Genomic DNA, 17,084 nt, shown 5'->3' on the forward strand with positions numbered 1-17,084 from the left:
TATAGCCCATGGTTTTGACCGATTTTGGACCATTCTCACACCTTTTAAAAAAATATGCATTATTTATGAAGGATTAAAAATAGGTCATTTTTAGCCATTTTCGGGCAAAAAGCATGGGCTATAGTCCATGGTTTTCACCGATTTTAAACCATTTTGACACCTTTTAAAAAAATATGCATTATTTATGAAGGATGAAATATAGGTCATTTTTGGCCATTTCCGGGAAAAAAGCATAGTCTACAGCCCATGTTTACAACCGATTTTGTACCATTTTCACACCTTTTGCAACTATACATATCATTTATGAAGGATGAAAAATAGGTCATTTTTGGCCATTTTCGGGCAAAAAACATAGGCTATAGCCCATGGATTTGACCGATTTTCGACCATTTTCACACCTTTTACAACTATACATATTATTTTTGAAGGATGAAAAATTGGTCATTTTTGGCCATTTTCGGGCAAAAAGCATAGGCTATAGCCCATGGATTTGACCGATTTTGGACCATTTTCACACCTTTTACAACTATACAAATTACTTATGAAGAATGAAAAATAGGTCATTTTTGGCCATTTCCGGGCAAAAAGCATGGGCCATGGTTTGACCGATTTTGGACCATTTTCACACCTTTTGCAACTATACATATTATTTATGAAGGATGAAAAATAGGTCATTTTTGGCCATTTTCAGGCCAAAAGGATGCGCTATAATCCATGGTTTTCACCGATTTAAAACCATTTTCACACCTTTTAAAAAAATATGCATTATTTATGATGGATGAAAAATAGGTCATTTTTAGCCATTTTCGGGCATAAAGCATGGGCTATAGCACATGGTTTTGACCGATTTTGGACCATTTTCACACCTGTTAAAAAAATATGCATTATTTATGAAGGATGAAGAATAGGTCGTTTTTGGCCAATTTCGTGCAAAAAGCATGTGCTATAGCCAATGGTTTTAACCGATTTTGGATCATTTTCACACCTTTTAAAAAAATATGCTATATTTATAAAGGATGAAATATAGGTCATTTTTGGTCATTTTCGGGTAAAAAGCATGGGTTATAGGCCATGGATTTGACCGATTTTGGACCATTCTCACACCTTTTAAAAAAATATGCATTATTTATGAAGGATGAAAAATAGGTCATTTTTAGCCATTTTCGGGCAAAAAGCATGGGCTATAGTCCATGGTTTTTAACGATTTTAAACCATTTTCACACCTTTTAAAAAAATATGCATTATTTACGAAGGATGAAAAATATGTCATTTTTGGCCATTTCCTGGAAAAAAGCATAGTCTACAGCCCATGTTTTCAACCGATTTTGGACAGTTTTCACACCTTTTGCAACTATACATATCATTTATGAAGGATGAAAAATAGGTCATTTTTGGCCATTTTCGGGCAAAAAGGATAGGCTATAGCCCATGGATTTGACCGACTTTCGACCATTTTCACACCTTTTACAACTATACAAATTACTTATGAAGAATGAAAAATAGGTCATTTTTGGCCATTTCCGGGCAAAAAGCATGGGCCATGGTTTGACCGATTTTGGACCATTTTCACACCTTTTGCAACTATACATATTATTTATGAAGGATGAAAAATAGGTCATTTTTGGCCATTTTCAGGCCAAAAGGATGCGCTATAATCCATGGTTTTCACCGATTTAAAACCATTTTCACACCTTTTAAAAAAATATGCAATATTTATGATGGATGAAAAATAGGTCATTTTTAGCCATTTTCGGGCATAAAGCATGGGCTATAGCACATGGTTTTGACCGATTTTGGACCATTTTCACACCTTTTAAAAAAATATGCATTATTTACGAAGGATGAAATATAGGTCATTTTTGGCCATTTCCTGGCAAAAAGCATAGTCTACATCCCATGTTTTCAACCGATTTTGGACCATTTTCACACCTTTTTCCACTATACATATCATTTATGAAGGATGAAAAATAGGTCATTTTTGGCCATTTTCGGGCAAAAAGCATAGGCTATAGCCCATGGATTTGACCGACTTTCGACCATTTTCACACCTTTTACAACTATACAAATTACTTATGAAGAATGAAAAATAGGTCATTTTTGGCCATTTCCGTGCAAAAAGCATGGGCCATGGTTTGACCGATTTTGGACCATTTTCACACCTTTTGCAACTATACATATTATTTATGAAGGATGAAAAATAGGTCATTTTTGGCCATTTTCAGGCCAAAAGGATGCGCTATAATCCATGGTTTTCACCGATTTAAAACCATTTTCACACCTTTTAAAAAAATATGCATTATTTATGATGGATGAAAAAGAGGTCATTTTTAGCCATTTTCGGGCATAAAGCATGGGCTATAGCACATGGTTTTGACCGATTTTGGACCATTTTCACACCTTTTAAAAAAATATGCATTATTTATGAAGGATGAAGAATAGGTCATTTTTGGCCAATTTCGTGCAAAAAGCATGTGCTATAGCCAATGGTTTTAACCGATTTTGGATCATTTTCACACCTTTTAAAAAAATATGCTATATTTATAAAGGATGAAATATAGGTCATTTTTGGCCATTTTCGGGTAAAAAGCATGGGCTATAGCCCATGGTTTTGACCGATTTTGGACCATTCTCACACCTTTTAAAAAAATATGCATTATTTATGAAGGATGAAGAATAGGTCATTTTTGGCCAATTTCGTGCAAAAAGCATGTGCTATAGCCAATGGTTTTAACCGATTTTGGATCATTTTCACACCTTTTAAAAAAATATGCTATATTTATAAAGGATGAAATATAGGTCATTTTTGGCCATTTTCGGGTAAAAAGCATAGGCTATAGCCCATGGTTTTGACCGATTTTGGACCATTCTCACACCTTTTAAAAAAATATGCATTATTTATGAAGGATGAAAAATAGGTCATTTTTGGCCATTTTTGGGCAAAAAACATGGGCTATAGCCCATGGTTTTGACCGATTTTGGACCATTTTCAAACCTTTTGAAACTATACATATTATTTTTGAAGGATGAAAAATAGGTCATTTTTGGCCATTTTCGGGCTAAAAGCATGGGCTATAACAGATGGTTTGACCGATTTTCGACCATTTTCACACCTTTTGCAACTATACATATTATCTTTGAAGGATGAAAAATAGGTCATTTTTGGCCATTTTTGGGCAAAAAGCATGGGCCATAGCCCATGGATTTGACCGATTTTGGACGATTTTCACACCTTTTAAAAAAATATGCATTATTTATGAAGGATGAAGAATAGGTCATTTTTGGCCAATTTCGTGCAAAAAGCATGTGCTATAGCCAAGGGTTTTAACCGATTTTGGATCGTTTTCACACCTTTTAAAAAAATATGCATTATTTATAAAGGATGAAATATAGGTCATTTTTGGCCATTTTCGGGAAAAAAGCATGGGCTATAGCCCATGGTTTTGACCGATTTTGGACCATTCTCACACCTATTAAAAAAATATGCATTATTTATGAAGGATGAAAAATAGGTCATTTTTGGCCATTTTTGGGCAAAAAGGATGGGCTATAGCCCATGGTTTTGACCGATTTTGGACCATTTTCACACCTTTTGAAACTATACATATTATTTTTGAAGGATGAAAAATAGGTCATTTTTGGCCATTTTCGGGCTAAAAGCATGGGCTATAACAGATGGTTTGACCGATTTTCGACCATTTTCACACCTTTTGCAACTATACATATTATTTACGAAGGATGAAAAATAGGTCATGCTTGGCTATTTTCGGGAAAAAAGCATAGTCTTCAGCCCATGGTTTCAACCGATTTTGGACCATTTTCACTCCTTTTGCAACTATACATATTATTTATGAAGGATGAAAAATAGGTCATTTTTGGCTATTTTCGGGCTAAAAGCATGGGCTATAGCCCATGGTTTTGACCGATTTTGGACCATTTTCACACTTTTTGCAACTATAGAAATTATTTATGAAGTATGAAAAATAGGTCATTTTTGGCCATTTCCGGGCAAAAAGCATGAGCTATAGCCCATGATTTTTAATCAATGTTGTACCATTTTCACACCTTTTAAAAAATATGCATTATTTATGAAGGATGAAGAATAGGTCATTTTTGGCCGTTTTCGGGCAAAAAGCATGTGCTATAGCCCATGGTTTGACCGATTTTGGACCATTTTCACACCTTTTAATAAAATATGCATTATTTATGAAGGATGAAAAATAGTTCATTTTAGTCCATTTTCGGGCAAAAATCATGGGCTATAGCGTGTCATCATCATATCATACCTTTTGAAACTACATCATTAATTGTTCCTGTTGATAGCACTATAGCGTGTCATCATCATATCGTACCTTTTGAAACTACATCATTAATTCTTCCTGTTGATAGCACTATAGCGTGTTATCATCATATCGTACCTTTTGAAACTACATCATTAATTCTTCCTGTTGATAGCACTATAGCGTGTCATCATCATATCGTACCTTTTGAAACTATATCATTAATTCTTCCTATTGATAGCACTATAGCGTGTCATCATCATATCATACCTTTTGAAACTACATCATTAATTCTTGCTGTTGATGGCACTATTCAAAATAAAAGTAAGACTTCTTGTTTTATCATTTAAAGTTTATTGCATATGATTAAACATTTTCTTTTTGTTATTTTATTTTATTTGTATATTGTAAAAATATTTATAGGCCATAAAATCTAATTGTCTAATTGTTAAGGAGCAGACACTTATATACACTTTTGTTTCATGGTCCAAATAAAATCCCTCTATCTAGTCATTGCTTAGCCAAATCTACCATTATATTGTAGATGTACTTGAATTACATCTTATATATCTAACAATTCTTGAAGAGAACTGTTTAATAACTTCAATCCTGATAAAGATTTCAACTGCACATGGGTTTCGCTGAGTAGACTGGGTAGATTGCATGGTAGACTTTTATCCTAGCAATAGAATGATTTGAGAGTTGGTTAGTTATGAGCAAATATTGAAGCATGTTAGGACATAAAATGTTAAACCATTGAGATGTTGTATGAATGCACTACATGTAAATACACCAAATGGAAATGTGATGACTAATGTGAATAAATTTTGTTCTGAACTGCTAGATTAGTCGCTAATGCATGGATGTATAGACGGACGGACAGACAGATGGATGGAGGGATGGAGGGATGGAGGAATGGATGGTTGGATGGATGGATAAATGGATGCAGGGATGGATGGATGGATGGATGGAGGGAAGGAACGGATGGCTGGAGGGAGGGAGGGAGGGAGGGAGAGAGGGAGGGAGGGAGGGCGAGAGAGGGAGGGAAGGAGGGAAGAAGGAAGGGAAGGAAGGAAGGAGGGAGGGAGAGGGAAGGAAGGAGGGAGGGAGAGGGAAGGAAGGAGGGAGGGAGAGGGAAGGAAGGAGGAAGGGAATGATGGAGGGATGGATGAATGAATGGATGGAGGGAGGGAGGGAGGGAGAGAGGGATGAATGGTTGGATGGATGGAAGGAAGAAAGGAAAGAAGAATAGATGGGTAAGTGCATGTACAATGAGGCAGAGTAGAAAATGAGGATAGAGTCAATCAAGATTCATTAGCCAAACTCTTACCTGGATATCACTTTCCCCAGAAATCTTCTTACAAGATTTGTGTAGATTTTCCACTTGATGTAGATATTCATTGATGTCTAACAGATCCTAGAAAATCGAATCAAAAGATCTTAGATGTGACTAATATCCACGTGGCCCTATAGGGGCATTGATTCAATAATATATTCTGGCAGAAAGCACTTTAAAATACGACCAATATGACACTTTAAAAAATTCAACAGAACGAAATAAGTTTTTTCAAATACACACAAAAAAACTTTCCTGCAGATTCTAACAACCCACTTCAACAAATAAAAATTATATCAACAAGGTGTGATGAAAACCTAAGTACACTAACATTAACTCTTTCCCAGGTATTATTTTCAAACTCATGAGTCTTATACCCTATTCACACCTAAACATGTTTAGTTAATCTATGTTTTCATTAGGAAAAAAATTGGAAAATAATAATAAAACTTTCTAAAATATTGTCAGAGCAAGACAAAGGATAGCTTACATGCATTATTCCACCAAATATTGTGCAGTGTTCGTAGATAGTATTCCAAACCCGTTTAGTTAAACCACTTTAAAACATGTTTAATCCTTGGTGTGAATGGGGTATTAGTAATGCTGTTTGTATAATTGTCAGTCTCTTCTGTGCTTAGAGCGTTTTCCCCTACAAACCTGGTTATTTTTTGCTCTTTCCTTTTCTTCTTTTTCATATTTCTCTAGTTCTCCTCGTACTCTGAAAAAACACCCAACATTAGGAATCACCACCAGCTCTAACAGACCTTAATTAATTTAAACTGATTAAAGCTGTGCTCCGGTTTCCTACATGGACTGTATAGTGGTCTCATTGTATTCAGTTCAACCCCCCTGAAATGCAACACTGCTGTACATGTACTCGCAGTAGTGAATAGTGATAACTTTTTTAAAGGCCTGCCAAAGTAAAAAAAAAGTATATTCAAACCAAGATAATGGGTACAAACAATAAAGTGTAAGTCATGATAAACAAAGGAAGTTTGACCATAGCTAGACCAGGAAGTCATGATCAATGTTCATGATAATCTTGTAAAATATAACAATAAAAGATGAACCCAATATTTGGTGGTAATTAGAAGCTGGTTCTACTTTTCGTGTAGCAAAAAAAAAAAAAAAAAGTCATCTGAGGGGATATCAAACATGGAAACACTTGTACGACTTGCAATATTCTCTCTCGTGAGACAAGATGCACGAGAAATTTTTCCATGTCACAAGGCATTTAGTAAACGATAGCCACTCACCTTGCTCTTCTCTTCTGCACATCTAGCAATTCTCCTCTCAACTTTTTGATTCTGCTGTTTACCTGAATACAGAAGCACAGTTTTGACTTAAATCTTATGTAAATGAATGAGAATTCAATACTTTTTCTTTATAGGACATTTAGCTGACATAATTTTTCACTGACATTGTCATAAGAAAACTAGAATTCATTGCTTTGTCACTCTTGAGAATGATGCCTGAAGCCTGGAAATGTTGAGTAGAAGAAATCTTGTTGTCACAAACTTTGTAATTAAATTGTTGAAATCAAATTGGTTAGTTTGAATTCAATAATATTTCCTAAATGATAAAACATTACATTCAACATCAACTTCAGCAAATATTTCAATTTTGTATCAGACCAAACAACATTTTAAGAGTAACACAGTTCAGTGACACTAGTTACTTACTTTTCTGTAATCTGATTTCAGTGTTTGATAGTCTTTCTGCATATCAATCTGAAATACATATAAACAATGTTGAGGAACCATTCAGCAAGCCAGTCAGTCAGTCAGTCAGTCCATCAGACAGATATATACTTACAGTACAGTCAGTCAGGCAGTCAGTCAGTCCATCAGACAGATATATACTTACAGTACAGTCAGTCAGTCAGTCAGTCCATCAGACAGTCAGGCAGTCAGTCAGTCAGTCTGTCAGTCAGTCCATCAGACAGATATACAGTACAGTACAGTCAGTCAGTCAGCCAGTCAGTCAGCCAGTCAGCCAGCCAGCCAGTCAGTCAGTCAGTCAGTCAGTCAGTCAGTCAGTCAGTCAGTCAGTCAGTCAGTCAGTCAGTCAGTCAGTCAGGCACTCAGTCAGTCAGTCAGTCACTCACTCAGTCACTCAGTCAGGCACTTACAGTACATTAAAATCAATATAAATTTAAACTCACACATTCACAAAATGATTTTCTGACATGAATAAAAAAATCTTTGATGCTCTGTCTGGCAACATCACTATCAACGTCTTCTCTGAAAATAAAATATGACAGAAGCAATCAAGAAACATTTAAAAGTATCCATTTTTTTGAAAACATTTTTTAATACCAAGTTACAATATTGTGCACTGCATTATTTTCTGAGAAAAAAAAGCTAGACAAAATATACTCCTCATCTTTAATCAATTGCCCTAATTCACTATGATGTCACTGCTTGCTTATGTGGGGGATAGAATTGCCAAATTCAATAGAAAATTCAACAAAATTTGCTCCTAGCCAAACAGTTTAACTTAAAATGGCCTGGTTTTCAGATATAATATGTGTTAATATGTACATTATAAAACATTCTGAGCATTTGCTGGTTTTAGAACAATTTTCGGTGAATTTGCGTTGATTTGACCCCCTCCGACGACCATGATCCTTTTTGATGTGACGTCATAGTGAAATAGGGCAATTTAATCTTTTATGTTCTTTAATTTTCATTTAATTTAAAGACATTTGTGCAGTTATAAAGCACTCGGGGATTGCCGGAACACGAAAGAAGAGTAAGGAGACAAAACATGACACAATACAGAAATGATCCATCCATGACAACTGCAAAAAGGGTAATGCGATATATCTTCAAATGCCAGTTTTCATGTGTGTTGATTCTCATAATAAATCCTCTTTCCTGCATTATACATACCTGTACTCTAAGGCAAGTTCTTCAATAGCTGTGAGTGCAACATCAAGGGCAGTGATTTCTCCCATTGTAACTTTTCTTCCTTGGTCGGCATTGAAGATGCGAACAAAATTATTGCCTAAGGTAAGATAATAAAACTTAAGTAAATATGCTCAATTAGCATATACCAACTTGTGTACTTCCTAAGAACGCCCGCGCTCATTGGTCAGTTGGAGATGAATATTGTACAATATTCGCCTCTGAATCTCGGAATATTAAGTCAGCATCAAAATGGCATTCTGGCAATCATTTTGCAGGAAATTGAAAAAATGAAAGTAAATGTTATTCCTATCAATACTAAAAAGGCAACAAAGTATGGCCTAAAAATTTTGCTAAACATTTTCTGTGAATTTGTCACGCAAACTAAAAGTTTCTGTTTGTTTGTTTTTATAGAATTATTGTATATAAAAATAAGTTACTCTGTACACAAGTTGGTATATGCTAAAACAATTATTAACCTCAGGCTCAGTGAATATGGAAAATATTTACCTCACCACTTGAAGACTTGCATCTCGGTAAATATTCCCTGATATTCACTTCGCCTTCAGCAAATAATTGCTAAATATTATGCTAAATATAAATATGACCATCAAAAATTCTCAATTGTGATTGGTCTGCCACTATTTTTTTTTTGAAATCACTGTGCAAAAATAGATTTTTGATTGTCATATAATGAAATATAATGCTCCGAACCAGCATAAGCACCGCGCGACCATGGCAAAAGTTTGTAAGTGCAACAAAAACAAAGCATCTTTCACTCTCCAAACTCCTCCCTATTGTTCTTGTATTGTTATAATATGCACTGTGTGTAATTTACCTGAGTATTGGGCATCGTCATCATCATCACCATCACCATCACCTTCATCTTTTTTGTGCATCTTTTCCTCAGACAACACCCTGTCTTGTTTTCTTTTTCTACCTCGTGTCACTCTTGGAGGCTGTGAATCAATGCTCGTAGAAGCAGTCTTTTGCAAGAAAAAATCATTGATGCACTGAAACATACCTTTATAATTCACAGATCAAATAGGAATTTAGGGTAGGGTTTTGAGGGAGGATAACTGAAGAACTCAGACAAAAACCTCGCATCAAGTCAAGGGAGATACCTAACAATCCAATGACATGACACTTAATTATTGAGTCCTAGACTTCAACCCAAGACTTCCAACAGTTTGGCGTGAGTGTACAACTGCTACTCCACTAGTGATTCCCCAAACAATTATTAGCATAGGATATCGCATAATCTTGAGTACAATTTGGAATTTATAGGCAAAAGTGATAAAAAGCGAGTAATTTTGTAATTTTGAATTCATAATGTAGTAAATTTTAAAACATTACAATTATGTAATGCGTACTCATTATTTTATTTATATTCATTCACCAATATTATTCAATTCATTTTTATCAGGGATTTTGAACTTACAGTGGTAGATGATCTAGTATCTTGATGATCAGGAACTGGTTCACGTGGTGAAATATTCATGGGAACCTGTAAAGCAACTGAAGAGAACAGTAAAAAGTATTTATCAAACTCATTAAGAATTCATGAGCAAAACACAACAGAAATCACGACCGTGGAGAGTGTTGTAAATCTGATACAAAACTGTGTTCATTTGCATAAACTTTAAGTTGGATTTTCTTGGCCAAATTCACTTTAATTTTGAAAATTTTAGCGAAACACAAAGGAACTAACCTAGACGTTTGATAAGTCATATACAGTATGAGTGTCCGTATTGTAACAGATATACAATCACTCGGCTACGCCTCATGGTTGTATATCTGATACAACACGGCCACTCATACTGTATATATTACAAATGATACTCTTAGCACCAAAAACTAATTCATGGTTCCGACTCCCCTTAGTTACCCCCCTTAAGCTCAACTAATTAGCTAGAAAAAATAAATATTTAAAACACTGATCTCAGAAAATTAATTATAAATTGTTTCAATTGTTTTCTGTCCTGCAAAAAATAAAATAAAATTGCTTCGTAATCCTTATAGTACTCTTTATAGTACTTTTTAAAACAGATATTGTGTACAGTGTAGTTGATTGTGGGACAAGATCGTAATTAAAACTGCTACAATGGTGATTGGTTCAATATTGTCCGAGTCACAACCATGAATAGATAATTGCATTGTCATGGGGACACGTTTAATGACAAATTTTGTTTCATACTGTGGTCCTTTTATGAGTGGGAAATAATATAGATAGAAACCTTTATTTACACAGGGTTATCCAGTCAGATATACAAAATGCAATCTGATATCAAAAGGAGCCCTAAAATAAACACAATATAAAGAAGAAAAAAAATATATATATATAATGATATATGAAAGTACAATAATAATCTAACAATAAAATTATCTATGTAAATACTAGAATCAATATCGAAAATATTGAATAAAAATTTACTTCTTATTTTCTAAAATAAAACTATTGTAAATTAATGAGCCATTATGATAAAAGCCTTTCTTGGCGGTCTTTATCTGGTAAATTATGGAAAGTTCAGATCTGAATCATAACAGTGGCATGCTGCTAATACAGGTAGCTGAATATTACTATAATGACAGACAACTACATGTATCATTTTGAAGTAAAAACTGATGTTTCATTAAATGACAAGTAAAATTTTACCGAATTTCAAAAATCAGTGAAGGTTCAGGTAATGTACCTTGTACATGACTTTCTGGTGTTGCTGGTACTGTCATTGATAGTGGAGTAGCTTCGTCAACTATTATAATAATAATATAATAATATAATATGATTTATATAGCGCCTATACAAGTCGGCTCTAAGCGCTGTAAAATATATATAAATTATAATTCAAAAGCTAGTTTAAACAAATGAGTCTTAAGGTCTTTCTTAAAAGTTTTTAGACATGAAGTGTTTCTAAGAGGAGACGGTAGTGAATTCCATAGAACAGGAGCAGACACAGAAAAACAACGATAACCATAAGATTTAAGATTGTACGGACAAGTAACAAGAAGCAGTTCCTTGGATGAGCGGAGAGTTCTTTTAGGTTTATACACAGTTATGAGATCAGACAAGTAGACAGGAGCCAGACCATGAAGTGCTTTGAAAGTGAGGAGTAGAATCTTGAAATTGATGCGATGTTTCACAGGAAGCCAATGCAGAGAACAAAGGACAGGAGTGATGTGATTATACTTCTTGGAGAGAGTTACAAGACGAGCAGCAGAGTTCAAAACATATTGTAATTTATCAATTTGAGCATTAGGTAAACCATATAGAAGAGAATTACAATTATCAAGCCTGGATGTCACAAAAGCATGGACAAGTCTTTCAGTAGTATGGACGGAGATAAATTTACGAATACGAGCAATGTTACGCAAATGATAGAACGACGTCTTACAGATATTATTAACATGAGGAACCATTGACATCACAGAATCAAAGATTACGCCAATATTTCTTTCATTACAGGATGGTTTGATAACCTGATCGCCAAAGTGTAGAAGAGGAGTAGACAGATGAGGATTATACTTCGAGGACAAGATAAGGAGTTTAGTTTTTTCTTTGTTAAGTTTAAGTTTATTTTCAGTCATCCAGTCATTTATTTCACAGAGACAGGCTTCAATTCTTTTTATAGTTAAGTCAGTAGAAATATCATCATTGCAACTGAAAGGCATAAATAATTGGGTGTCATCAGCGAAGAAATGGAAGGACATTTTGTGACGACGGAGAATATCAGCTAGTGGTGACGTGTACAACAAGTAGAGAAGCGGACCAAGGACCGAACCTTGGGGTACACCACAATTTATATCAACAATTTTAGAGAACGAACCATGAACAGAAACATACTGCAAACGATTACAGAGATATGACTTAAACCATTTAAGAGCTGTTCCACAAATTCCAAACTTTGAATACATACGATCAAGAAGAATAGTGTGATCAACAGTGTCAAAAGCTGCAGATAGATCCAGAAGAACCATAGCAACACCAGAACGATTATCAATTTCTTTAAGGATGTCATTATGGACACGAGTCAGGGCAGTTTCACAGCTATGAAGTTGTTTATAAGCAGACTGAAGAGGTTCATGCATGTTGTTAGATGACAAATAAGCACAAAGTTGATCAGCAACAACTTTTCCAATAATTTTAGAGACAGTCTTAAGATTTGATACAGGACGGTAATTAACGAGTTTTTCATGATCCAACGATGATTTCTTAAGAAGAGGTTTGACAATACCAGTTTTTAAAGAAGGAGGGACAGAACCATTTATGAGAGATGAGTTGACAATCCTACAGATAACAGGCAGAAGAGAAGCAGATTTATCTTGAAGGAGACTAGCAGGAAGAGGATCAAGCTCACAGGACTTTGACATCAGTTTACTGGAGAGTTTAGTTAGCTCATCAATAGTCACGGGAGAGAAAGAGTCCAATCTACACCTAGTTGTACTGGAGTCCAATTCAGAGACAACAAGAGTTGACATAGAATTTTCAGAAGTAGGAAAACCATTACGAATATTGATAATTTTATCTTTAAAATAATCGACAAAAGTATCAGCGAGAACTTGCGACGAAGAAGAAGATGGTAGCTTTTTTTCAGGAGTTAAATGTAGCATATGATCAATAGATTTGAAGATTGCGTGACAATCAGAACCAGCATCAGAGATTAAATTTGAGTAGAAATTCATTTTAGCTTCGAATATTAACTTTTTCACGAGGTTACTTTGTTCAATATACAATTCACGATCAATGGCTAGTTTAGATTTTCGCCAGCGCCTTTCAAGCTTTCTTTTCTTGATTTTATTTGTTTTTATGACGTCATTATACCAGGGTGCTTTCAGGCGTTGCGTGACAATTTTAGTACATAACGGGGCATGTTTATCAAGCAATGATTTCAGAACAGAGTCATATTGAAGGCAGAGATCATCTAAGTCAGCAGCAGGAGATTGTATTAATGACGATTGAGATAAATCACGGCTAAAATGATCCATATCAATAGAACGAATTTTACGATAGGCCAGAGTACGTATAGAAGCACAGGGTCTGGTGACAGCTAACTTACAATGAACAGCAAAATGATCAGACAACACAGGATCACGGATATAAACATTCTTAACAAGCAAGTCATCATTCCTAGATATCAGGAGATCAAGAACATGATTGTTTTTGTGAGTAGGTTCAGCCAAGTTATTCAAGATAGATAAATTAAAACAATCAAGTAAATCAGTAAAACGAACAGCGTAGACATCATTTGGGTTATCAACATGGAAATTAAAATCACCAACAATTAACAGTTTACCATTGAACATAGAAAGAGATTCAAGCAGCGACGAAAATTCTTGGAAGAACTTAGAAGTTGATGAATTATTTTTCAAAGTAGGCGGCGGTCTGTACACAACAATAAGACGGACTTGACTCGAACTTCCACGAAGAGTAAATTCCAAGTGTTCAAAAGAAGAGTAAGAAACAGTAGTGTTAATACGTTTGATTTTAATCGATTTCTTGAAAAGAAGACCAATTCCACCACCAGAACGATTAATTCGAGGACAGTGTTCAAAAGAAAAACCATCTGGACAAATATCGCGAGAAGCAAAGTCACTGTTACTATCATTATTCCTAAGCCAGGTTTCAGTCAAAGCAATTATAGATGTTGCAGGACTATTATTGGTGTCTAAAATATATTATCATTATTAATATTAACAATAATATTACTTGCATCAGAATCAACCAAACTTGATGCCTGTTGCGGATCTAAAACTATTTATTTGCATCTGAGAATTTCACTGATAAAATTGAAAAGAGAAGGGGTTGAAAGTTAAATAATTAAGTGTTCAAGGAAAATATTGGATGGGATGAATGGATAAATAGAATGGATGAATGAATAAGACAGATAGGATGGATGGATGAATAGGATGGATGGATGAATAAATAGGATAGATAGGATGGATGGATGGATGAATAGGATGGATGGATGGATAAATAGGATAGATAGGATGGATGGATGGATGAATGGATGGATGGATGGATGAATAGGATAGATAGGATGGATGGATGGATGAATAGGATGGATGGATGAATAAATAGGATAGATAGGATGGATGGATGAATAGGATGGATGGATGGACGAATAGGATAAATAGGATGGATGGATGAATACAAATGAAAGGGTTGGGAAAGATGAATGGATGAATTGAACGGATGGATGAATGAATAGGATGCAATGAATAGGATGCAATAATGAACTGATGGGTGCATACATGATGAAAGGATAAATAGGATGGGATTAATGGATAAACAGGATGGATAAGATAGATTAGATAGATGAATTAGAAGGATGGATAAATAGGATGGGACAGAAGAATGAATAGATGAATAGGATGGGATGGATGGATGGATGAATGAATGAATAGAATGCGACAGATGGATTCATGAATGGATAAATAGGATGAGATGGATGAATGAATAAGATGTATGGACTGGATGGGATAGATAAAGTCATATTCTAGATCATGCTGTGGCATCAAACGTAACCAGACTGCTCCATCACCTCTGTTCTCTTCGCCAGGTTGAATTGAAACACTGCTGGTTGTTTCAGCCAATGAATTCGCTGCATCATCACTGTCACTGGTCAAAGTAAGTGGCTCCTCCAAATATCCTCTTACAGAGGAGGGTGGAGGAAACACTGGGGAACGAACTAATTCCTGTTCATTTGCATCTTCCTGGAGATCAAAAAATACATTTCATAAATTCATTGGGAATGTCATTGGAATCTTCAAGAAGTACTTAATATATATCACCATTTAATTCAGCTCCCAATAGACACGTAGAAGTAAACTTAAAACATCATAAGCTTACAGGTAAATCCTGTTTTTGCACGGCTATGTCGATGTAAATAATACTTTATAGAAGAATATGAAAAAAGCTCAAATAAGATGTGATTTAAGAAAAGAAATTGAAAAAAAAAATATTGTTTTTCGTATCCTAGACTAGTTTAAACATAGTTAATAGAAGGGAATCATTCCACTCTAGTGCAACTATGGTTTAAATGAGTTTGAATTTATAACTTTTACCTTAATAGGAGTCTGTACTGGTTGTGCTTCTTTCGATTCCCAGTTCCTCACGATGCTAAAAGTTCTTAGAGTCGTCTGTCGCTTGCTTTTTAATAAGAAATAATAAGAAATGATAACAGTACTTAGTAATTAGAGAGCCCTCCAACCGATTCTTGACAGAAACCAGTTTGAATTTCGCCAAGCAATTGAGGAACTAAAAGTGTTTTGATAGCTTCCTTATTACTTACGAAGGCCTTCGTCTTTCTAATTTCGCTTTGTTAAAGCCTAAACCAATTCCTTGTGCGGCAGCCATGGAGAAAATTTAATCCCTGAATATTGTTTATTGATCTTCTTCTTCGTCAACGATCCGCCATCTTGGATTTTGGCGCGAAATGTATCCGCTGACACCTAAAGGCTCGCAGTTAAGGTTATAAAATCGAATAAGTGTTTCTATGGTTACTTCACTTTCTGTAATTTAATTTAAATTTGTAATGTCTTGATGATAAAATAAAGTCCGTACGTGACCCCCAATTTTTTGTCTAAAAATTAAGATCTTGATACTAACAAAACCTACACCATATGTGAATTTTTAAAAACATTTCTCATCACGCAAGGAGATTGACACCGAATTGACGAAAATAGTGTTTGATAAATATAACGCAGCGCACAGATTCTAAACATAGCCTTAAAGACTCAGACAAACATTGCATTCCGTTAACCGTGCCCAGTGTCATACGAACCGATTTTATTATCTTTGGTTTCGTCTTATTTGTATTCGTTTTTAAAACGTCATCGACTGCGCCCAGCGCTATTCAGAAATGCTAAAAGAAGTCAGTTGGGATAGCCATTCTTTTCCCTTCATTTCTTTGATGTTTTCAAATTTTTTTGAAGTGTAGTTTTCTTTGATACCTTAATTAGGTTACGCTACAGGGCACTTCTTTTCTTCGCTGTGTGATACCATGTTTGCTCAGTGTTTAGCAAAATAACAAAGTCGGTGACTCCCAAATTTTTTAAATTTTATTTTTAGCAAGAATATGTTGAATTGGGGAACGCTTATGCCAAGTTTACAAAAATTATCATCCCAACTTCATTTGCCTTCAAACGTCCTTAATTGCCCTTGAACAGTATCGTTCAATAGAGTTTAAAAAAATTGCTTCCAGGGAAAATACTAGAAATATAAAAACAGGAAAATAAGCTGAATGCATGGAATGAATGAATGAATAAATGACTGAATGGCATGGGGTCTTCAGAGGACGTAAGCTATCACATCATCTGCGCATTCTGTGTAAAAGGTAGTAAGTCACGAAACAACAGCAAATTTTGATGTGAAAAAAATTGTATCTATATTTTTTAAAGATGCTATCAAGTTCATTAGCACACATGAATAAATAATCAACTAATTAATGGGTTTAATATGAGACCAGCTTATAAAAAGGCGCACATGAGTGCAAACATCGCTTTTATTTTGACGTGACGTTCCTAGTCCGACTTCGTTTGCAAATTTAAATTATTTTCATCAAG

The 17,084-nt window shown here is 34.9% G+C and overlaps 1 protein-coding gene across 4 annotated transcripts; it reads right to left on the minus strand.

Moving 5' to 3' along the window:
* Window positions 1-4,639: 4,639 nt before the first annotated feature.
* Window positions 4,640-15,953, minus strand: LOC116304683 (RNA-directed DNA polymerase from mobile element jockey). Of its 4 annotated transcripts, XM_089028970.1 has the most exons (14): window positions 15,812-15,953; window positions 15,585-15,669; window positions 15,062-15,233; window positions 14,155-14,185; window positions 11,216-11,277; window positions 9,964-10,040; window positions 9,361-9,508; window positions 8,508-8,622; window positions 7,778-7,856; window positions 7,296-7,343; window positions 6,870-6,931; window positions 6,271-6,331; window positions 5,608-5,694; window positions 4,640-4,956 (listed from the first exon to the last, which is right to left on the minus strand). In XM_089028970.1, exons 1-14 carry the CDS (start codon window positions 15,874-15,876, stop codon window positions 4,840-4,842), a joined length of 1,209 nt encoding a protein of 402 aa, XP_088885096.1. In that variant the 5' UTR covers window positions 15,877-15,953; the 3' UTR covers window positions 4,640-4,839. The 4 variants fall into 4 exon arrangements, with proteins under 4 accessions (XP_088885096.1, XP_088885097.1, XP_088885098.1 ...); XM_089028971.1 differs by lacking the exon at window positions 14,155-14,185 and having other exon boundaries at window positions 11,216-11,275; XM_089028972.1 differs by lacking the exons at window positions 11,216-11,277; window positions 14,155-14,185.
* Window positions 15,954-17,084: the final 1,131 nt, after the last annotated feature.

Source organism: Actinia tenebrosa, unplaced genomic scaffold, assembly GCF_029948245.1.
Source record: "Actinia tenebrosa isolate PJP-AT-01 unplaced genomic scaffold, QUT_ActTen_1.0 PGA_scaffold13__45_contigs__length_12533684, whole genome shotgun sequence".
Lineage (NCBI taxonomy): Eukaryota > Metazoa > Cnidaria > Anthozoa > Actiniaria > Actiniidae > Actinia > Actinia tenebrosa.